Consider the following 24,472-nt stretch of genomic DNA (forward strand, 5'->3'; position numbering starts at 1 on the left):
TTTCGATTAAAAATTTTTTTTAATATATCTATGGGGTAAATAATCTAATTTTTAATAAGACCTTTATTGTTTAATTAAAAATAGTTTTTCTGTCATAAAAGAGAAAATACACATTTTTTATTCTACAGGATTTTTTTTGTAAAACATATACTATATATATTGCATAAAGAGTTAAATAGAGTTAACTTTTAGTTACTTTATCACCAATTATTGGTCAGTAGTAAAAATAGATAGATAAATAAGTAAACGATTGTACGAGGTCGGTTGATAAGCGGACAAGCACTTAAGCGCTGTCTACGTTTGTCAAGTATACGGATAAAATACTATTTTCATGTATGGACATCGTCATACAATCGTCATTCCTCCGGGATAATCGATTTGGTCGTTTAATATGTAATATCAGACTTTACACGGGCTGCGACGACTTGCTATTCATTGCTGATTCATACAAAAATTTTATTTAAGAAAACCCTTAGAAAAATGAATCCTGTTTACTTAATATTTTGTAGTAGCATTTATAAACGTTTCTACTAACCACATTATTGATCATAGGACCATCTTTTTTTACATTAATTATACTTCTTATGTAAAAGTATTTCTTTACTAGTTTTTTTACTATTTAATACTTATATCCTTTTTGCTATTTCGTTTTTATCACTTTATTAGTTCATTCGTTTGGTCTTTTATTAAGTAAAAAATTAGTATTTCTAATGTTAGATACAATACTTGAGACAAAAATCTACTGTTAAAAGATGTAATGAAGAATGTAATTATCATGGAATAACTAATTAATAAACTATGTTCGGGAATGTTTGGAAGTATTGTATTTGGCAAGTTAGGCGAGTAATAATTTCCATGTATCACTTTTGTGATACATCGGAATTACATTTCGTTTTTATTCTTTTTTTTTTTACAGCACACAATCGCGTCGCAGCCCGTATCATCATTTAACAAACAATGAACTTCGGAACGTTACCCTAATATGCGAAAATAGTACTTTCACCCAATGAACACAGAGTCGGGGTACGGGAAAAAAGCAGTAGAAAGCGGGACCCCTGTATATCATCTGATATAGTGTACAGCCCATGCACGAAAACGTGCCATTCGCAAACCGCCGCGATATTCGCGGAATAGAATCTCTCTCCATTTTGGCAAGCTTTTCTTCCTTTCTTCCTCCCCGACCGCAGTCTCGTTCGCTTTAAGTACAGCATTCTCGATTTTAGCGAGAGTTCGTGATTTGCGAATGTAGCGCTTTATTCGTGTGTGGTAGGCATTATCCTCCAAATTGGCGCGTTTTGACCCCTTTGAGATCAGATCAGGTCCGCCGTCCCCATTGAGTGGTAAAAAATTCGTTATCGGAGAGGCAAAGAGGGGCGACGGAAGAGAGAAAGAATCAAGGGGGACAGAGAACTCGGCGACCGAAACGAGCAAGATCGTTCGGTAAGTACGCTCCCGGAAAGAGAGGTGGTGGAAATAGAGATGAATAATGACGTATTTTGAAAGCAGAGAAGAAGGGAACGCGTGAAACGAGAGTGTGTCCATATCATTTACATGGACGATGATACCCTCGCTTTACCGATCGAATGAGACGAGGTCGCAGGATCGAGCGAGATCTTACGATGCTTATGAGGGCGAGAGATTACAGAGATAGAATATGTACAAATCCCTCTACACAGTAGAGAGAGAGAGAAGAATGACAGGCGAAGGAAATGAAATAAGAGATATCGAATTAAGGGAGACAGCAAGAAACGGCAAGGACAATGAAGTTAAAATGATAAAGCTCTAGGTCGCAGACGATGAACAAAAAAATATGGAGAACGATGGAAGGAGGATGTGGAATGAGACGATACACAGAGAAGAGAGAAAAGTCTTTAAATGCTGGTCTCGTGCACGAGCTTGGTCAGCTCCGGTAGGACCAAGTTGTTGGAACTCAGAAGCAGGGAATTCCCAGTGTTGTCTCTATTGCTGCTCATCGGCGCCATGTGGTTGGGACTCAGGGGTTGATTAGGGACGTTACTAGAGGGGGACCTATTGTCGGTGATGGTATTGGTGATGGTGTAATGATGATTGTACGCGTTGGCCGGCCCGGTCACGCTCAGCAACAACGGCGAGGCGGGGCTGTTGAGGGTCTGTTGCATCCTGGAGGATCCTCTGTAGTTTGTCTCGTAATCCTGACTCATCATCGGCTCGGCACTCCTATTAGAGGACTTGTTGTAGACGGCGTTCTGCGCGGTGGTGGTGGTGGTGGTGTTTGTCGGGTCTTCGTCAATGTATGTGAAGTCAGAGAGTGGTCGGGGCCCGGTGTGGCTGCGTGAACTGCGCATACTGTGTAAGCTGTGTAAACTATGGACAGAGCGACGCTCCTCCAGATCTTCCAGAGTCGACTTGAACGCTCTGATTACTCGAAGCTGCAAAAACAGGGAAGGACGTTCTATCAGGAAGCGAGGAGGCAAGCCAGCAACACACAAGCACGCCGTATATTCGTATTTTTTTCTTTTTTTTCGCGCGTAGGTGTGTTACGGTGTGTCCCCATTTTAACCTTATTGAGTGTCCCCTGAGTGTCGGCGTACTCTGGTCTTGTCGTTGTTCTGGTAGCTATAGTCGTGTTTTTATGATTATACAGAAATGTGCGTTTTTTTTACTTTTATTTTAATTTTTTTTAGAATAATCGCGAATGTGTTTATCTCTTCTTTTTCTTTTTGTCCGTGACATGAGTTCCTTCGCCTGTCGACTTGGTTGCATTTCACCCGAATTCGTAAGTTAAACACCGAGGGGGCAAACTGAGCTAAACAAGAGGGATATTGTTAGAATATGTCAAGGAGACTTCAATTCCTTCACGATTTCGTTGTACAACCGAATAGTGCAAGCTAGAATTATACGGACTCAGTTACCGCCATCACATGCGCAATCTACGTCAATTTTATGCGTACCTACCTACCTACCGCATGATTTGTGGGGTTTCGTGATGAAGTTCGTGATCGGGAAACCAACACGACCGAATGCGGACAACACGCGGACGTCCTTGTAGATGACAGAATCTCCCATCGTCACATCGAGGATGCTAAGAACGCTAATAACGAGCGTCATTATCCCTTGCGATCTAGGGTTTGACCGGGAGCGATCGCGAATGAGAACGAAACAAGATATGAGATTTGTTCTTTCTAGCTAAACTTTTTGCACAATTCGCCTTTTCCCTTTTTATTTTCATTGTGAAAAGAAAATGGAAAAAGATAAATCGTGTAAGAAGTTCAGCTAACAAGGACAGGCTCATAGCAGATGGACCAAAAGGATTAAAAATACAAATAAGCAAAGAAAATATATTCGAACAAACTTGAACTAGAAATTGTAAGTTTCATGCAAAAATATTATTAAACATCAAGATTTGTTTGACTAAATATGACTGTCTTCGCTTATTTGTGTTATCTTTCGTATAATTGTTACTTACAATTGTTTAAAAATATTTTAGTAGCTTTTGTTCTTTTTTACTCATTAATGTCTGATTTTAATCCGGGAATGTGTGGTTACCTGGAGTATTTTTATATCTTAAAAGTAAAAAAATTATTATAAAATGTTTTATATAAATATTGTTTAACTTTTTTCTTTTTCTAATAATTATTATATATTTTTAAATATGCAATTTCCTCAAAAGCTTGCAATAAAAAAGCGCCATACAAATTAAAGTTTTTATTTTTTAAAAATACTGTGTCATAATAAGCTGTTTGACGTGCTTTACCTGTTTAAAATTTTTAATTAATCTATACTCATAATTTCTCAAATATTAAAAAAATTGAAAATTAATAATATACGTTAATAATTGTGCTACATACGTTGTTAATAGCGATTTTAATTAAAGTATAAAAACATCACGTAATCATTTACGTAAAAAAAATCAGGCGACTATTTCCGGGTTAAAAATATCGATTACTGTTAGCAATATTAAATTTAATTCTAATATATGATTTTAAGAAAAAAAAATAACACTTCAATCAAATTTAAAATCAAACCAATGAAGATAATTTCACAAAAAAAACCGAAATAACAGAATATTCATTAAATAGTTTTTTATACAAATCACTATATTTTTAGAAGATCACTGTTCTTACCTTTGATCCAATTAACTCGATGATACATACATTTTAGGAAACAATACATCGAAAAAATATTTGATTATACTTATAATCAAAATATTGGAATTATTCACAAAATGCAACCTAGCATAAATCTAATACCTTTTTCTCTGCGTTATCCAGATCCATACCAGGTTACATTTCGTTTTATATAATTTAAAAATGTCTAGTTGCATTACTTGGAATTTTGGTTGAAAATAGACAAATCAAAATTTTCTGGTTGAATCTATTCTAATTGAGATAGCCAGAATTCTGATTGATATGATCAGAATCTTCTGGTTCGTCTATTTTTAACCAGAAATTTTTGACTGTCAGTGGATTGTCATCTGAATAACAATTGATATAAATCAAACAATCGTAATATAAAAATAAAGAAATAAATCGACGATAGCCACCCTCTCATTAGCGATCTCTCCGCGACTCATTTCGACGCCAGAGGGAAACGAGCAGAGCTTCGCGACAATGGGGATGCCAACGCGGGTCGAAAATAGTTTCGTAATAGTTACCCAATTAGGAATGGTCCGCAACAGTCCTGAACCGTTCGCGAGCGAGTTTGCCGAAGCATTCGCACGCTTGTAACCGCTCCTCTACGGCTTGGAGTGTCAACAGAGTATGTAATAGGGATAAGACAGAAGCTTCAGACAGAGACAGATATAGTGTGGTTTTGGTGATGTTGGTGTAGTACGAGTAACAGTTAGTAAAGCGAAGGAGCACTAACGGAGATTAAAAATATAAATGCACGTTCGTGACAGAGAGAGACAGGGTGGGTCAGTTGCTTTTCCTACGTTATAAGTAATCTTCGCGGTAGTAGTAGCTTCACGCATGGTAGCCAGTTTCGACACATTGTGTACGGTTTCAACACTTAACGTTTTCTCTACGTAACTACGCAAGTCTCAACATACGCTGTGATCAGACATGTTCTCTTGCTAAAGATTCGGAGAGACGATTCAGAGCGGATTGAAACAGTCTCTCCGGTCGTTCTGTAGGAGGTTCGTGTTTCAGACATTCGAGTGTCCGTGAGAGAGGAAAAAAATTGCGATCAACGCCAGATCAGACAGGACATTCGAGGTGACAAAAGTTACTTTCGAAGAAGTGGAATGTAAGAAACTGGAATGAAAAGGTACGTAAATAATCCCAATGAGATTATCACTGATTTAAATTATGAAGGGATGTTCCTTCTCTCGCGTCTCTTTGCCTCGAATCTGCTCGATCTGGCTCTGACCTTTTCGACGCTCGAAGTGCGAAGAAGCATCACTCTTCTCGCGATCGGAGTCGCGATGCATGCCAACAATCGAGCTATGTTGAGCTCGATTGAGATTCGCTTATCTTTTCTTTTTTTGTTCACAACAACACAGATCACATAAGTGTAACGTGTTAAACCCTCTAATTGGCACTCGATACGAAACAACGGTGGTGTTAGACCTCGGGCAAACAGAAAATAAAGTCGATGCATATAAATTGGCCAATCGTGCACACACACACACTCACACACTAACAAAAAAGAAGGAAGATGACGGGAGATTCAAATCGGTTCGACGATTGTCCTCTTTACTGACTCGAGAGAAACTAATTAAATGAGAATCAAATTAGACAGCCTGAATATCCTTGAAAAATGCGCGTGTTAATCCACCAGAGCTAATGCCAAAATTTAAAAAAGAGTTAATGCTAGGTTCCATTTCATTTGTTATTTAATCCGCCATCTGAGTTTTTTTTTGCACAAGTGAAATTTCACTCTCAAATGCTTCGAAATAAAGAAGAGCAGAGTCAAGTTTTAAAATATCTTGTAATATTTATGTAATAATATAATAGAAGTGTTGAAAAGTAATTCTGATTTTTTGAAGTTTATCAGTCATCTTTCGAAAAAATTTTATGCGTGACGTAAATAAAAATTGTACGTAAAATATCGAGTAATAATAATAAATAAAATATGTAGATTATCGAAGAGACTACAACTAATTTCGCTAATGGCTTGACTGTACCTTACATAATACGAGATTGTTTTCCGGTTGTATATTAACTCGTGTCTACAGAAATGGATTTAGTTTAGGATCAAGGATACCGCCACATGATAGAAGGACTGGTGCGCACGATGCAGCAATGCTACTTCATTCAAGTTTGCAACCCTTCTTCCTACTTAATAACACAGCACACCATTGAGATCTACGACAACGTTACCTCAATTCTCGAGGGTTACTACGACATCGACCACCGACCTAGAAAAAAGTTCAAAATCGACGCACAAGCCGTTTCCTGGCGTTCCTGCCACGTCGAGAGAAGAAACCGATCAATGGTAGAAGCGGAAAAAGCTAAAATTTTTGATCGCTAGGTGTGTTTGAGGAAGAGGAGAAGGAGTAAGCATTTTAGTGTTATCACTCGCGTTGATGAAAATTAGCACGATCTGTCGTATCCATGAACGAACAAGCCAATAATCCAACTGATACTACTATTAAAAAAAAAGACAAAAAAACAAGATAAAAATGTAAGGTCATCAGATGAGGAAGTGTACGAGTAACAATTTTGATATATCCGCGAAATCATCGCGTCAATTACACACACGAAGGAATACCGACCAAGGGGAGGAAGAGGGAAAGGACAGGGGAATACAGAAACACACAGCACACTCAGACACTATGCTACTGAGAAAAAGAAAGCGCGGGCGGGCCGGTGGATCTGCCGGGTAATATCGCGGTCCCCGACGGGGGAGGGCCCACCGACCACAACCCACACCCCCCTGGCTACACAAAGAAAACACATTAGTGTGACGTAACACTTCGTTCAATATAATAGTAATCCGTGCATCTCGAATCGTCGCCGTCGTGACATCGCCGCCGACGACGCGCCTCTCGGAAGGACGGGAGAGCCGTCCATGTCGTCGTCACGACGAACCTCGTCGTCGTCGTCATCATCATCATCAATCATTATTACATCAATCGGAGTTAAGAGTCTCCGGTCTAGTTACCGATCGGTTTCCAGGACCGATCCGCACAGAGCGATCTGGAATCGCTGTGGGAATCGTCTAAGAATCTCGGAGGGCTGAATCTCCCAGTGCCAGCGCAGCATGCCGGGAATGCGTTCCTCGACACGTCACCGGGATCGAAATATTATACTGGATACAGTATAATATTAAAATATTACGTCCATTTCTACTAATACTCTCTAAATTCTTTAGAATAGAATCTCACTTTAAAGAATGAAAATTGAACCAATCTTGAAAAAAGTGGTGCAGTTTTCAATTTTTTTTGCCAGTACATACAGAGTCTGTTCTCTTATTTCAAGATCGTCTTAAGCAATATCTTAAAATGCGACTTTGTGATTGATTCATGACATCTTAAGACAGTCTTAACTATAAGAATCGACTATGAATGCCGGTCTCAGAGTTTTCAGAATGAGATTCACTCTGAAAGTTTTAGAGAACAGATTAATCCTCCGGAGGGTCAATATCTTCATCTGCAATCTATATTTTTTTTATCGTTCTAAGCTTTCAAGAAATATAGAAAAGGTTTACTTTTCTACTACATAACCAAATAATTTTTTCGATAATTTTAGGAAAAGAAAAATGAACATATTGTCTCCTTTATTTCGAAGAAATTTGAAAATGAAATTTCACTTGTGCCAAAAAAAGATTCATATTGCAGACGAAAGATTACTGTTGATTTAATTTACTTTTTATTTTCTTTTAGTTATCAAAATTAGAAAAAAATAAAAAGTAAATTAAATTGAGATAAAATTTAATCTATATTGATAGAAATGGGCCGAAAGCCGTAATCACTAGCGATTTTACGATTTTAATTAGTAACTGATTATTACGTTTGCTTTATTCTAATAAATTGCACATCTATAATGTGATTACGACTTAAAATAAACGGTGCTCGTGGAGGCTCGTTCCCGTTTGCATTCGGCGCGGGTGATTCGCGCCCGAAATTAAATGCGAAAAATTTCTGAACAGAGGGAAGGAGAGATCAAGACGGCGAGACGTTTCCATCGTGCACGCACATCGTGTGTTACGCACGTCGACGATCCGTCGTGTATAACGATATTATATGTAGTAAGGTAAAATATATATGCGTACACGCGTACTGGCGGGTTTTTGATGATTATAACAACGTATTATATGTACGGCAGGCGATCATCTACATGAGCTACGTACTTGTTTGTACTCCGACAGGATAAGTGTGGCGGCGGGCAAAACTGCCGCCCCGTTATACCTCAGTCTCTCGAATGGGTTCCGCTGGCTAACAAACCACAAATTATAACCATCAGTCTCGGCACTCGCTTTCGTTTTCACAACTTCGCTAAATCACTACTTTTTTTTCTTTCAGCGCGCACAAGCAGCTCTTTTTTGCCACGGATTGCATCGGCGTTCGCTAATCACCATCTCCATCGCGTTTTCTCCATTTTCGTTTCTAATATATTTTGTGCGTGTGTGATATATGTATGTGTATGTTTGTGTGTGTGTGTGTGTGTGTGTGTGTATGTACGTGTATGCATGTAAAAGAGAAAGAGTAGGTACATGAGTAAATGTTTTCTTGTTTCTTTTCCCTCCTGTGCGTGCCGCACACGTGTCGATGAATAACGCGCGAATCTCTCGTTTCTTAGTGCGTCTTCCTCTTTTTTTCACCATTTTTCACGCTGCAATTCTTCTACAGAGATAGAAAAAAGGCGATTTCTCCCTCTCGAGCGAGAGAAAGAGAGAGAGAAAGAGAAAGCAAGAAAGAGAAAGAGAGAGAGAGAAAGAGCTTCGAATGAGAGATCGAAAAAGGAAAACCGAACGCGACTGGAATCGTGTAGAACATATCCAAGTGCACACATCGTAATCACGATGAGTGTCGCATCGTTCAAACGATTCGAGAGATTCGGATATTACATCAAATGAAAAAAGGCCGCTGCTAGTCAGACATCGCGTTTCTCATGGCGGAAGTTTGAAAAATATGAAGACTGCTGTAGCTCATTTTTTAACATCTCAATTACCGTTAACCTTTACAAAAGACGGGGGGTTATTTTTGTTTTCTCTTTTTTAAATCTTACAGCGCTTTTCCTTAAGAGATTCCTTAAGATTAGTTATATATAATTTACTATTTACTCACTCACTATTTATACTTTTTATTCACACACACTCTGAACAAATCAGTGTTAATTAAATACCACGTGGTGTCTATATAATTCTCACCATGTTGGTGTTACTATTAACATCAACACCAACACGGTAAGAATTGTATAAACACTGTATGATGTTAAATTTACAGGAATATTTGTGCTGTATTCTTTGTCTCAAAATATGACAATTTCAGTGCTGCTATACATAGTAACTTTCCCGTTTTGTAAAGGTCAAATAGTGTCGTCCTTGTATTCTTTTTTCGACTCATTGAACGAACAATATTAAAATAAATATCGCGAAGTTAACTAAATGAGCTACATTAAATTCATTGAACCTCAGGATATCCAGATACATTCCAGGCCAAAAGTTTAGAAACACTTTTTAAAAAGTGATAATAGAATTTAGTAGGGTGTTCATTTTGTTACAGTAGAAAGTTTTTTTTGCGCTGATCAGAATATATTTTAGATCTAGAAAAATCTTGTCATCAAAGAAAACTTGCAACAATTGCAAAATAAACATTCTGCTGAACGCAGCCATTTTTGGGATTACTTATCCAAATATCTATAATAATATTGTTTTAATTAATTCTTTTTTAAATAATTCTCCATATTCAATAACAGTTATTGGATCTGCAGAATTATTGTTAAAAACACAAAAAGCAACTTGTAAGATTTTGTTGTAAGATTCCTCAGTGTATGATTGATTTTTACCTGTCTCACTTCTTACATTACCTTAAAACCAATCATATTAAAGAATCTTACAACAATCGGATAACTATCGGATTCTGCTGAATGCAGTCATTGTTATGGATATTTGAGTAAATAATCTCAAAAATATCAAAGTTTCTGAACCTTTGACCTGGATTGTATATCCTCTGGGCAAATTTTTCTCAGAAGCGACACTCTCATCGAGAATAGACGGAGCACCAAGACTCGCATTCGCTATCGGCTCCAGTCGTCCGAGCAAATATCGCAGAAAATCGGAATCGAGTTTAAAATTTTGAGGAATTGATAGCGCAAATACACGTGTGCTGACGATCGTTGACGCGGTTTCGAGTAGCGGGAGTAGAGAGAAAATTTCGTTGTACCGTCTGTAGAGGGATGTACGGGGAAAAAGTAGTGTGAGACTCGACGAGCCGAATTCGAGAAACGCGCGATCGAGCGCGCGCTCTCTCGCCGTACGAACGCCGTTGGAAAAAAAAATTTTTTTTTTTTAGCGGAGCGTTTCGGTGTCCGAGCGAGTTGTTTGTCCCTCGCATCGGTACAGAACGCACAATGCAATATATATTGAATATACAGATATATATATACATACACACTGTGCCACGTTAAAGATACGTACAATAATTATAAAAAAAAAAGTACATGTCGCGCACATCGATATACAACGTACGGTAATAACATCGTACATCACGTGTTAATCAATCATCACAGCAATGCTCACACTGCAGTAATTAAAAAAAGAAATAAAAGAAATAAAAGAGACAAAAGGGGAAGCGAATGTACACGGCGTGTGTGTAGAGAAGAACCGGCCGACCGAGCGAGTCGTACGCCGGAAATGAAAGAAAAAAAGAAAACGATGCTCACACAAGAAAGCGAACATAGATCCAAAACAAAAAGAAGGAGACTTGTCCAGTGTTCCAGTGTGCTTGGGCTTGGGCCGTTCCTTGGAACGTTAGTTAACGTTAACCGGGGCTCAACTGATCCTCCGTCTCCTCTCGAAGACGGAACCAAAAGCGAAGGCAGAATCTGCAGCAGCTAGGACAGATAGAATCTGACTGGGAATCACCGAAACCTCAGTCAACCTTAACTAACATTTCTAGGAACAGCGCTGTTGTATCGAGGAAACGGGTAGCACACACCGCAGTGTTATAGCGCCGTACATCTCTGATCACGTCACTTCGAAAGCTGCGCGGCTCGCCCTTGGCTGTTTGATTCCAAGTCAGCTGACGAGCACCTCCGACGCGCCAAAATAAGAATAAAAAAAAAAAGAACGCACACAAACACGTACATGCAACATCTTAGTGGAAATGAGGCGTAAAAGAAAAGAAGGAGAAAGGAACAAAAAGAAGAATGGAGACTGGGGAAAGGCAGAAAGGAAGAGAAAAGACACATAAGAAAGAAAGTAATATGGTGAAGGGAGACAATCGAGAGAAGCGTATGACGGCAGCCAAAACGGTCGTAATCGTTAATGTATATTCCATCGAACGTCAGAGCCATCAACGTGTCTCTCGCGGCAACAAATAACAATAGCCAGTAACGATTCCCAACCACGTGGGCGGTGGTCGGCTGCTTTTTTTCTTTTCTCGTTGTCACGCGTAAACGGGAGGCGTGTTTTACGTACATGCGCCCCATTAGCGTCTCGCTTAACAGAGATACTAAGGACAGAGGAGTTGGTGACATCGGGAGAAGCGATATACGATCGTATACGTGCGATCGTATTACGCGACACAAGATCCACCAAACAAAGAAAGAGAAAGAGAGTAAGAGGCAGGTGCGGTGGTGATACAGAAAGAAAAAAAGAACAAAAAGAGAAAGATACATCAGGAGCGATATAATTAGCTGCCGCAGTGACAATAATCATGGCGATGCAAATTGCTCGACGCCGATATATATATACTGGCTGCCGGTTTTCTGGTTTTCTTTTTTTATTTGTGGAGGATAGTTTAGAATCAACCACAAAAGACGGGTGTCGCATGTAATAATATATATATGTATATATATAATAAGCACACGGGCGAAAAATATTAATCGAAACTCGCAGTCCGCAAGCACTTACTTGTTAAACAAAATGCAGACATTGTGAGACGTGTGTAGAGACAGATAAATAGTAGTAGTAAGTAGTAGTAGAAGAGAGAGATAGAGATAGAGAGAGATAGAGAACACAAAAGGCAAACTGAAAAAGGTCTGCTTGTAGGAAATCATAGTACATGGTACATATCGATCAAAAAAGTGTTCGCAAAAAAAAGTCAGAATATATCAGAGGAACCAAAGAAAGACGATGAAAATATATATGTATAGATAAATATAGAGAGAAACGGTTAATCAGATTATTTAACACGGTCAAACAATGAGCAAACTTGCGGATGATAGTGGACTTGCGGACTAACCATGTAGTAATCCTGAGAAGGGGATCTGCCTGTCACAGATACATTCTGCACCAGAGTTCTATTGCTCGTCTGAAAGTAGGTGACACATCCAGTTTTACATCATTAGCTTCACGTGACATTCCAGGGTAATTGTATTTTTTTTTTTTTCTTTTTTCTTGTCCTATCTCTTTTCTGTCTTTCTTAAATCGTCTGTTCGATTTTCCGTTCTATTTTTTTTCTGTTCCCTTTTAGTTTATTTTAAATTTTTTTTTTAATTAAGCCGTTCTATATATTAACGTGTGCTTCTCGTGATATTGAACACTTAACGACCGTTGACTGTGCGAGACAGACAAAGTTACAGAGAAAAAAGGGGGAAGAGAATGTAAAGAGAATAGAAAGTACGTATAGTGTAGCTATATATAATATATATAATATAAAGTAGAGAAAATTGGTAGAGAGACAGACAGAGAGAGAGAAAGGAAATATACGTATTCGCCGCGAGTTTCTAGATGGACTAGAATTTCTTACATACGTTGTGTGCAACTCATCCGTTCTACATTATATTGATTTATTTTGAAATCGCATCGTGACCGGCTGTAACGGAGCTGCAAAGGACCAGCGACAGTCGTTTTCTTTGTCGCGCCACAGCCCGAGCCGCCAAAATGATTGACAGTTAGATATGTAGACAGATATTTGACATTACTGCAAAAAAATTCGCTGCGCAATCATCGTATAGAGTGAGTTATCGGGTGTTTCGGGGATTCTTCGACGAGAAACGGACCGCAATCGTTACCTCTGGCACACGCCTAGCTAATAGACTGCCGACCGCCAACTGACGTCGCCGCCTTGTTGATCGTAACCGATGTAAAAAGTAATTGGACACAACACACATAAATGCGTGTGAAACGTTTTTACAACTTGGGGAATTGCAATTTTTAATATTAACGGAGACATACCCAACAGACGACGCGAACGAACACACCGTCATTCGGCACCGTCCGCTTTAACTTGTGCGACAGAGTATAGAGCCTTCCGCTTGAACGTAAAATCGATAGGAATAGCGGGCGGCTAAGGCGGCTAAGGACAATAGCGAAGTGGAATGAATCTTTTACGTATTACGTTCTTGAACCGCGTAACAATGAAAGTTTCGTTTTGCCAGCTAATTATGAGTAACCGTAGGCTACGGATTTAGATACGTTACGTACGAAGATGGGAAGAGACTACCTACTTTACACGAGTTATCCGCGCGAGAGTTACGTAAGAGTCGCCCGTTTTAACGGTGAGTGTGGAAAATCGTATGACGGAGTCGGTGTGTAAAGACGCCTCTTGCGAGAGAAAGTTCGGCGAAGAAAGTTTACCACGAGGTGCTTACACGTGTTCGATTTCAACATCCTACTTAACGTCACTCGAATATTCAAAAACAGTGCTTCACGGTGAGAGTATATATAGATGTACTTTACGAAGACAACAGAGTCTAGAGGGGCAAACCTCCCCCGGAGTGGGAGTGTTCTGAGTTCATCGATCGGCGAAACATAGACATCGATCACTAGACTCGGAGAAAAGTGGTGCACACACTTTCGGGGTTACGGAGACGTGCCCTCCCGAGACGAGGAAACGAGAGCGTATTCTGACATGTAATCTCACGAGAACTAAAGGGTGAGATAGAGCATATATCAAGGGGAAAGAGTGGGAAACCGAGCGTAAGAGATATCAGGAGCGGGAAAGAAACAAATAGAGAGAAAGAGAGTGAGAGAGTAGAGAAAGAAAGAGAAATTGGCTGAGGACTGCGTGGACCACTGCTAAGTTGGTTCTGGCTGTCTGTGGAGAGCTACTGTGGATGCAAGCTGTACGGGATATAAGAACGTATATATAATATATATATGTAATATATATGTACGCGCAAATATATGTAAGATATATATATGCTCAGGTCGAGAGCTCGTCGACGCCAGAAAGTAGTATCAGGAGAAACTCGACTCAATCAGAAATCGGTGATATATGCTGGTGGTTTCTATTCTCCCTACGCATTGGTCACGACACTCGCGATCTTCTCTGAGGGATTTGGAAGAGTACCGCGATCAGAAGAGCTGGGACAAGGCGAAGACACGTTTCGATTTGCATGCCAAATAAAATAGATCGAAATAAACGCGGTAACTATATAGATTTTTAAAACTGTACAGTTTTAAAAATCTCCACACACATTCCGATCTCTACTCCAACCTTTCACTGATCCCACATAGCATACTTTATCCTAAGGACATTCTGGGGACATCCTTACGATATAGATCATCTTCTGAACATTTTTAAGTCGTCCCTTCGAAATCTGTGTTGTATAGGATTCATATATAAAAATAACTCCGTTAATTTTCAGTCAATTTAAAGATACGAAAAGAATGTCAAAGACGCACCTTGAATAGTTTTAAGGGAAAAATGATATAAACACAGGAAAAAAAATCTCTCATTCGTGTATCTTTGAATCTAGCAGAGTTATCGAAACGTTCCAGCTACCATTTGCCATCCTATGTATACGTTTACTTCGATCACAGTTAATTTCTCATGCAAATCCCGCGGATAAAGACATCACGCGTCTAGTCCCAACTGTCCTCACGTTCCTCCCATATCGCTGGTATTCGCGTATACGAGGGGGAAAGGGTGGAGATAAACGGGCGGAGAACAAGCACTAATTTGTGCGTTTACTACGGCAGGTCTCTATGTGTGTATTGTGTATGTGCGTCAACCCTATCAGTGCGTCGTTCTCGTCGAAGAGTCGTGCATGCGCGATCAGTGACGCTGGTCGAGTCGTAACGAGTTCAGGTAAAACGTTTTTTTTATCTCGCGTTATCGTCTCTTGTCTGCCGTTTCTCTACGTTCGGTCCTGTCACCCTAATCGCGGGGCCGATCGACCGTGTCCGGTCGATCAGGGCCCGCGACCGATTTCCCCTACCTGAGATAATGACATGACAGTTTAGACCTAGCTTCTTATCGGCATAGACTTACACACTGAGTTTACTTGTTTAGAAATATATATATAGATATAAATATATGTATATATGTACATGAATATGTGCACGTGTTGTATCCTAATTGGTAAGAGACACACGGTTAGATGTATCGCGTCCCTGAAGGAGTGAGTGGGAGAGCAACACCGAGAGTGTCGTTTGTGAAAATCACGCGTGGCTCTTCGCTCTCCTCCTTCAGCCAAAGATCGTTCCCCGCACGCTCTCACGAGCGGGCTATCGAGTGGGCGGTTAACGATCCGTCTATTTGGACGCGTTCAATCGTCTGTTGTGAGGCACTCTTATCGCACACGGTCGTCGGTATCATCGGATCGAAGTGTGGAAAAACGCGGCCGCGGTTCTCTAACGTGGTAATGGTGGAACTCAAATGAAAATGCAAACCAAGGTAACGGTCAAAACTGAAACAACTCGTTATTATTGTCGCTGTCGATGGTAATAAGTAGAGTGGTGATAGTACAAGTCGTATATAAGTGGATTTATTATATTTTGTATACGTATTTGTTGATAATAAGAAGAAATACGCGCGCGGATACGTTCGACGTTCGACGTGCATACGAACGTCGAGTAATCGCGCGCGCACACTGAAAAAAGTACTAAATTTTAATAAATATTTGAATAGTTCCCAAGTAAATATTTACCAATGTAGATATATATTTATTTGGTACAAGAACTATTCAGCTATCACTTTTTTTATTGAGTGAATACTTTTTTATTATAAGTAAATGTTTACTTAGTAATATTTGAAAAATATATATATTAAGATTTAGTAAATTTTTTTTTTCAGTGCGTTATTAAAAGAAAGAAACAAAGGTTTTGATCCACTTGGTGCTACTAATGCTTCGAATGTATTCTTTGATTGGTCAATTAGTGACATTCTTTCTTCTGATTGGTCAATCAAATGCTTCGAAGCATTTCTGGTTAAGTGGATCGCACCCAAAGTAAAGAAAAGAAAAGAAAAGAGTCCTGAGAGTTTAAAAAACGTTAAGAGGACCGTATGTGACTCGTGTGGTCTCGCCACCTGAACCCGCTGGATCCGGGGGCGCTTTTTGTTGAGTTTTCTCATTTCTGTTTTCGTGAATAGAATAGGAATCGAGAGAATATTGAATCTTGAGTTGAATGATGAGATAATGAGAGAATGAGAAAGAGAGAGAGAGACAGAGTGACAGAGAAAAATAGATAGATAGATAGATAGACAGAGAGAGAGAGAAAAGAAAGATAGGGATAGTTACCTGTGTTTGTAGCCGTGTTAGACCACGGATCCATAGAATTTGTCCTGCGCGCGGCTTTTTATCCGAGTCAGGGTCGAATTTCTCGTCTCCTAGATTGATCGCACCGATATCATCCGGCTGGCCGCGGCCCCATCTGTTTTTGAAAAAAACATGAAACCATTTCTTCATCACTCGGATTCATCCTGTTAACTGAATGGAATAGAGAATGGTATGATATACTTTGTATTGTTAATTTCTTTCTTTTGTTCTTTGTATTTTTTTTTAGGCAGCCGAGAGACGGAAGTTTCGCAATCGGCGCTCTCTTCTCGGACGCGCTGCACCCAACACAGTTTTCCCCTCGCTCCTCAGGAAATCCCTAATCTATTTACGATGTGCTAACGCTACGCGGAATTCGATGGTGTAAGTAAAAGAATAGATTTATCGGTGATAAGACGGGGCGAGATAGTGGCCAGGTGCGTGTTTGTGAGTATGTATGGCTAACGAGTGGATCGACTCATATTATTGGCGTGATGGAAAGATGTGATGAAATGCGGAGTGTTTGCTAACTGACATTTGATGACTACACGTTGAAATCATTTTCCATGACAAAAATTTCGAGACATGCGCGGTTCTTCAGTTATCTTCCAAATATAGATTAGATATCTAGAGAACATCATAAAGATACCATAGAATGTCTCTCGTTATAACTTTATTTGTCACTTATATGTGATACCTAGGTTGAACATAGAGTCATAAAGATACCATAGGAGTCATCATGACTAGATGTTAAGGATCAAGTAAACTTACAAGTAACAAAGGTCATAACAACGTCCTTACAATATCATTACGATTTCTATTCTACATAAAAAAATTTTAATATTCTCTGACTAATTCAAAATAATATTTCACGTCAACAATAAGTGGAAGATGAATCGATAAATGAATAAATAAGTGAGAGAAAAATTTTTATATTTGATCAAAGCGGAATTATAATAACATTCATATGTAAATTAGTACATTTTCAGTTCTAGAAACTCTATTTGCAGAGTTTAGAAGAAACGATCAAGACATCCAACTTCTTTTTTTTTTAAAGGAATACAATAGATGTACGTAGTTAATCTCACGAGAAGAAATTATTTCAATCTTCGATCAAATAGGCTGTTTAGCGCACACTCCGTTCGTTAGTAAATAGAGAGATGCATAATGAGTGCAAGTGCAAATATGTCGTGAGCAAAATGTGTTTCTACTGTGATATGGTATAAGAAGTTAGTTAATGTAAAGCATTAGAAAGGTAAAACTTTTCTCCGATCCGCTGTCGATTCAGCCTTCCATGTTACAACCGATAGTAAGCATGAAGAAATATGAGAAATGAGTGAAAAGAAGAGAATGAGAGAGAGAAAGAGAGAGAGAGAGAGAGAAAGAGAAAAATATATAGGATCATATGTGCGCGAGATGTCAGAGAGAATGCATTTTTTTCTTCGCATTCAATGTGTGATACGTTAGTTTTCCCAATTCAAAGCCTCCTTCAACGATAAGATACAGATAACTGTTTTGATAAGCTACCTCATACCTTTGTGTCTTGCAATATTATACTTATATCAAAGAAACAATGATAACCCAATCCCTTGAATTAAATAACATTTTGTTATTTTTAACTTTCATATGAATCAAAATGTAAATTAATCCATTTCCATGGATTAGTTTCAAAGTAAACAACGTCTGTAACTAACGTATGCACTTTATAAATAATAAATTGAGTCAAATTTAATACATGTTCTTGAGTTAAATTGTTTAACTTCATTGTTTTTGTTAAATTAATTTCATGGTGAGTAGGAGCAGTGACGATTTATAGAAACAATTAAAAATAAATAAAAAGTAGATTAAAAATAACTCAAATAGAGTACATAATTTGACATTATATAAAATTAATAAGTGTGTTAATGCGTTGTGTTTCCGTTTCGTTGGCTTGTGTCTATCTCGCGTTTTACGTCGTCGGTTCGTCTTCTTCGTTATTTCTAGTCTTTCATGACACGTCGTCAATTTTGCGTCAGGTCGTCGCTTTGGCAAAAAGCAGGTGCGATTCTTACCTGTTGAGCGAAACATAAGCGTGAAAAGGCGCGTAGTGCCGATGCGACTACGTGTCGCCTGTCGTCGCTATTTATAGGCACTCGCACAGGCTCTCTTGTGGAGAACGGCACTCGACGATGGACGGAATGATGTGTCGGGCCGATCCATAAATTCACGTGATAATTAACGTTCAACAAGTATAAAGAAAAAAAGAAAATGAAATAAAGCAAAGTGGCAACGGAGATGATCTAAACCGAAGGAATTTATTTACCGCCGAATTATGTTCCATCTCCTTCAAAAATCAATCGGAAATATACGTGAACTCAGAGACCAACCCGACAAGAATCGCTCTTCTCTGTTCTCCATATATATAGCAAGCGTACGTCATCGGTTCTCGCTGTCCTGGACGATGCCAGGACGCGATGGATGCACGTACAATATCATACAATATATCGGAGGGAAATATGTATATCGGATTTCTGTTCACCTACGAAACGGCATACACACACACACGCGCGCGGTCGTACACACACACACACACACACACGCAGACACGCATACTGACAACGTGAATAGCCGGTCTGGTTGTGTTATACAAGCGGGTATATGTACTGTACTACATACTCGGCGGTAAAAGCTTCGCGAGAACACTCCCTGTAACCTTTGGCCAGCTGACCCTTCCGCTCGTGTAGCATTTTAGTAGTGTCCTCGACTCGCGTACACAGAGTAGCGGCAAAAAGCGTGTATATTCTCGACTCGACGCGAGATTAACTCGCTCGCCTGTTACACGGGCGAGCTTCTCGCATGCGGCGGCATTCGAACCATGCTTCTTTTGTGTATTAGGAGCTATCAGCTTGAAGAAAAAAAAAAAGAAAAAAAGACATAGGAGAAAAAGATGCGAAAGAGTAGTACGAATGATCGAAAGTTATAATCGATGAGTTTAGATTTTAAATTCAAATGCAGCAAGCAAGTAAAAAGTATTTATATCTTTTCGTTCTCAATATTTCATTGCATCGATAGGAAAGTGACACTTTTCAAAATTAATAACTTTTCGGTAGAGCACTTTTAATCCTTTGCAATCATATTTTCAATCCCTCCGTTTGCAATCTGAGATTTTTTTGTTCAAATTTTTTTACTGTTCTAGCTTTTAAAAAATATAAAAAAATTTAGTATTATTTTTCAACGTCTCCATTACATTACCAAATAGTTTTTTTTAATTTAAATGTTAAAATTTTGAAATTGAAATTCGAGTAAAAATGAAGAAATTTAAGAGCAAAATTTCGCTCATATCTAAAAGATGCAGATAACAAATGGAGGATTAAAATTCTAAATTAATTTTAATTAGAATAGTAAATATATGTACATAATTTTACTTTCTTTCCATGTTACACTTTTAATTATATGTACTCTTTAAAACTATATCATAAGTTTCCAAAATTCGGATACTGCAATTCCTTTCTGTCAACACAGTGATTTATTTTTTTTTCTCAATGAAAATATTTTTTCCTTGCTTACAGTATCGAAGACTGATCCTCGCCGAGATTATGTTTCATCGACAGGTGTAAGACAATTAGTGTCACTACGGAGAGTCGTATCCAGTCGGACATGATTGTGTACGTGTACATATATGGAAAAAAAGAACGTGTTGAATAATAAGGAAAAGGACAAGGTAAAAGACGATGTAAGGATAAAAGAAGAGGAGAAAGAGAAAGAAAGAACTCGGAGAGATCGCGTAAATTCAACAAATCGAGTGAAAGAACGTGTGTTAATAAGCGTTATCGATCGCGAGATCGTTTCAGATTGTTCCTCATGCTTAGTTTAAATTAATTATCGAATAATCGCGTTATTAAACTAAACAAGCTTTCGTCGTTTTTTCCAGTCCGTCTCGTTGAATATTCAAGATCGTGCGCTATGCATCGAACTTCAATTAGTACTTGCGACAGCATAACGTCCGCTGTCGCCTCGACACCGCTTATACAAACAAGTATGTAGATTTCCAAGACGGCTGTAATCATGCAACGATTAAGGCCAAATTACGTACAGGTTGGAGGAGCGAGGGAATACCCGGGATGGGGTTCATCTCAGCATGCGTGATCATTTACATTTGATTACGATTGTGATTTATGATCAGAGAACCATATGATTAGTGACAATTACAGTACTAAGTAATTTTTGAAATAGAATTATTATAAAATTATCTTACACTTTTATTGAAATTTAAGCCATTACGATTTTAATATAAACGTATATAATAATTATTATATATGCTAATTGTGAAAATCCTAATGCCTGTATCACATTAAAAATTAAAATTGAATTTAACCAATTAGAATTTCAAGAAAGAAAATCAATATCAAGCTTAATGAACTTTGCTTTGATTGATCAACTTTTTATTCAATCTTAATATCAATATCTAGTCTGATACGGGCACAGTTCTGATTATCTTTTTTATTATAGATATCTATATATAATTATCCAATTAGACTGCTATTTTGTTAATTTATAATTTTGTAATTATACAGGTCCAACTTGTTAATACGAATATAATTGAATTTTATATGTAATAGTTACTTTGAGATTACTTTACAGGTTCATTAAAGATTTCTATTACGGACCAAAGTGAAACAATCACGCGAGCTTGCACATGAAAGGTAACATTCTTCGGGAGTCGACATAAACTATTACTAATCCTGCGGTGTATATATATATATATATGTGTGTGTGTTTATACTGATCAGCACGAGTGAGTTCTAGATTCGGCATGCAAAGGCATCTACGCTAATGAGACGAAAACTTAGAATGCTAATTCACGTATAATGGTAGATTAGATAGCACTTCCGTAGATAGTCCATATAGATATCTATATTTACTCTAAGCTTTACGGATTTGAGCAGAATGTTGATTTGTTAATGATATTAATTTTAGTGATCACAAAAGACAGTTCATTCACCTTACATTTTTTTTATGTTTTTGACATTTATGATGATTTTTAGCAATAAAAAACATCATAATGCAAAAATTCCAATTACTCATCAATTATATATACAAAAATATATATAAATATATGTATATATATTTATCAATTTATTTTCATAATTGTAATACGTGTATATGCGCGTGACCAATATTATCAGAATTTTTATCATAAATTTTGGAAATGAAACTGAAAATTGCACGATTATCAATCTTAAACTAAATCTTAAAATAATCTCATTTTTAAATAAATCGTTCTCTACAAAAAGGAAAGCATCGAGTGTTGTGAGTATGCGATTTTGTTCATTTCTCTCTTTGCAATAAACCTCGTGCTCAAAGATCAAACAAAAGAAATCGTGTTTGTGTATTTGTATGTACCTATATGTGTGTATGTGTTTGTGAGTACATAATTTTAACTTACGAAAGAATTTTGGGAATTCGGCGTGTAGGAATAGTCGTAACTATTTGGCCCCATATTAGCGTACCGATTCCGAAGAACAGGCACCACAACCACTGGTCTAAACTGAGCGCTTTGGTGCTGAATGCCATTTTACCGTATTGTATGATAAACACCTATAAGCAAAATAAACAGACAATTGTTCATCAAAAAACAATGCTATTTAAATCACTGTTAAAAAACAAGCTATTCATCATTGTTCTGCAATGTATCATCAATAAGCAAATAAACTATTATACGAGCTATTTATCGATGGAACTCTGATCTAGTGATCCGTCGTCTTTACACCGCGATCATAACAATAGATAGGAGCAAAAATAATTGATAACTTACTTGCGCGAAACACGTGCAGATCCAAATCGAATAGAAGATGGGGTTGGTGAATATTCCCTGGAAGACATTGCGTTGACCGTGAATTTTCCTGGCGTTGAATTCGTTGAAGAGAGTCATCATGACGAACGTGTTGAAGATGACGGTGAAGTGTTGCGTGGGCCCACCGCCTGCCGCCGCTACTCCGCGGCCCGTATCGATGTCGAGCATCAGGTCACCTGTGGCAGCCATTCGCGAAAGTTTTACAAAGTTCTGCTCGATAAAAACATCGAACGATGGAAGTTCGACGAAGCGAATTGGCGAGATCGAGCAGTCACAGGAAGAGGGAAAGGAATAGTACTCACCGGCGAATAGAAGCGCGAAAATTACACCCAATTGATAAAAGGCCTGACCGAGAATATTTTTCATCATTGTCCTGGAAATGAGTGGTTTTGTGCGACCGTACGGTCTACGGAGGAGTAGATCGGGCGTAGGCAATTCGGTGGCCAAGGCGAGGGACGCTAATGTGTCCATGATTAGGTTTACCCACAACATCTGCACCGCCTTAAGCGGCGAGTCCTGCACGGCACAAGCACCGATGAAAGCGACAATTACGGCGACCACGTTGACGGTCAATTGGAACTGCAGAAACTTGGCGATGCTATCGTAGACGTTTCTGCCCCACATAACCGCCTTCACGATCGACGAAAAGTTATCGTCCGTCAGTATGATATCGGACGCTTCCTTGGCGACGTCTGTACCGGCAATACCCATAGCAAAACCGACGTCGGCTTTCTTCAAAGCCGGACCATCGTTTGTGCCGTCGCCGGTTACTGCCACGACCTCCCGACTGTCGCTCGCCTTACTGTCAATGATGCCTTTCACTAAGGTGTACTTGTCGGTGGGAGACGATCTGGCCAATACTCGTAGTTTTGGCCACACTTTGTCCAGTAAATGTTGCTGCACCTCGCCATTACTATCTCTGATCCTGCGGTTGAACTCCTTACCCTCCAGAATGAGGAAGTCTTCGTTCGGCTTCAGGATACCACACTTGAGCGCGATGGATCGCGCGGTGTTTATATTGTCACCCGTAACCATGCGCACAGTGATGCCGGCTTTTTGGCATTTTTTGATCGCATCCGGTACCTCGGGACGTACCGGATCCTCGATACCGACGATGCACAGGCAGGTGAGGTTGTTCACTAGATTATCCTCGTCGTCCCAGTTGGGCTCGTTGTCGATGTGAACTTGATTGATCTCCGCCTTGCCAGGAACAAAATCGCGATAAGCGATGGAGATGGTACGCAGCCCGTCGCATGCCATGGGTTCGATCACGTTCTTTACTAGACGCTCTTGCATATCTCTGGTAAACGTCTCCAGATGACCCTCGCGACCATATATAAAGGCACATCTATAATAAAATCAATCAGATTTCTAAAATTTCTCTTTAATCTAAAAAAATATAAAAAAAATTAATTTCAGGACACTAAGGTCGAATAAATTTTTCTCTTTTAAAAAAACATAGTTTTTACTTTACAAAATTGTTCAATTGCTGAGATGACTGAAATGACTAAAATCGCAGGACTTAAATTGTTTTAAATCGTAATGTAATGTGTAGATATCAGAATAAAATTATTTACGTACTTCTTCATGATGATCTCGGAAGCGCCCTTGGTGAAGAGCCTGAATCCACCACCCTTTCTAGGGATAACGGTGGACATGCTCTTTCTTACGCTATTAAACGTATACACCCGCGTAAAGGTTTCCTCAGGATAGTCGTCCCGCACGGTTTGATATTTCTTGCCCAGGGCTAATACGAATCCAAGTAAGGCACATTCGGTTTTGTTGCCAACCTGTGTCGGCAATTCAGCAGGGTCCTGCGACTCCATTATCCGCGACGTGTACGCCGAATTGATGGAGATGGCCTGTATGATCAACTCGCCGATGTGGCTCGGAATGTCCGAGAAATTCGGCGTTGTCTTACACATCTTCTCGCATATGTACGACTGTACCACGGTCATGCGGTTCGTAGTCAGGGTGCCGGTCTTGTCCGAGCAAATGGCGGTGGCGTTACCCATCGTCTCGCAGGCGTCCAAATGACGCACCAGATTGTTGTCTTTCATCATTTTCT

At 38.9% G+C, this 24,472-nt stretch overlaps 1 protein-coding gene across 8 annotated transcripts in view; it reads right to left on the reverse strand.

Annotated features, from left to right (window-relative positions):
* The window catches only part of PMCA (plasma membrane calcium-transporting ATPase 3), a 49,601-nt gene that overhangs the window by 20,228 nt on the left and 4,901 nt on the right, over positions 1-24,472 (reverse strand). For 2 of the 8 annotated variants that reach the window (XM_018539025.1, XM_018539024.1), the window contains 6 exons: positions 23,986-24,470; positions 22,707-23,752; positions 22,366-22,580; positions 21,997-22,148; positions 16,557-16,689; positions 1,260-2,408 (listed from right to left, as the gene is read on the reverse strand). In XM_018539025.1, coding sequence (XP_018394527.1) covers positions 1,872-2,408; positions 16,557-16,689; positions 21,997-22,148; positions 22,366-22,580; positions 22,707-23,752; positions 23,986-24,470 — 2,568 coding nt within the window. In that variant the 3' untranslated portion in view covers positions 1,260-1,871. Of the gene's footprint in view, positions 1-1,259; positions 2,409-8,098; positions 8,360-10,718; positions 12,401-16,556; positions 16,690-21,996; positions 22,149-22,365; positions 22,581-22,706; positions 23,753-23,985; positions 24,471-24,472 lie in introns of those variants that run through there. The other 6 variants (XM_018539028.1, XM_018539026.1, XR_001940681.1 and 3 more) reach the window with 5 other exon arrangements.

Source organism: Cyphomyrmex costatus, unplaced genomic scaffold (assembly GCF_001594065.2).
Source record: "Cyphomyrmex costatus isolate MS0001 unplaced genomic scaffold, Ccosl1.0 scaffold20, whole genome shotgun sequence".
In the NCBI taxonomy this organism is placed as follows: domain Eukaryota; kingdom Metazoa; phylum Arthropoda; class Insecta; order Hymenoptera; family Formicidae; genus Cyphomyrmex; species Cyphomyrmex costatus.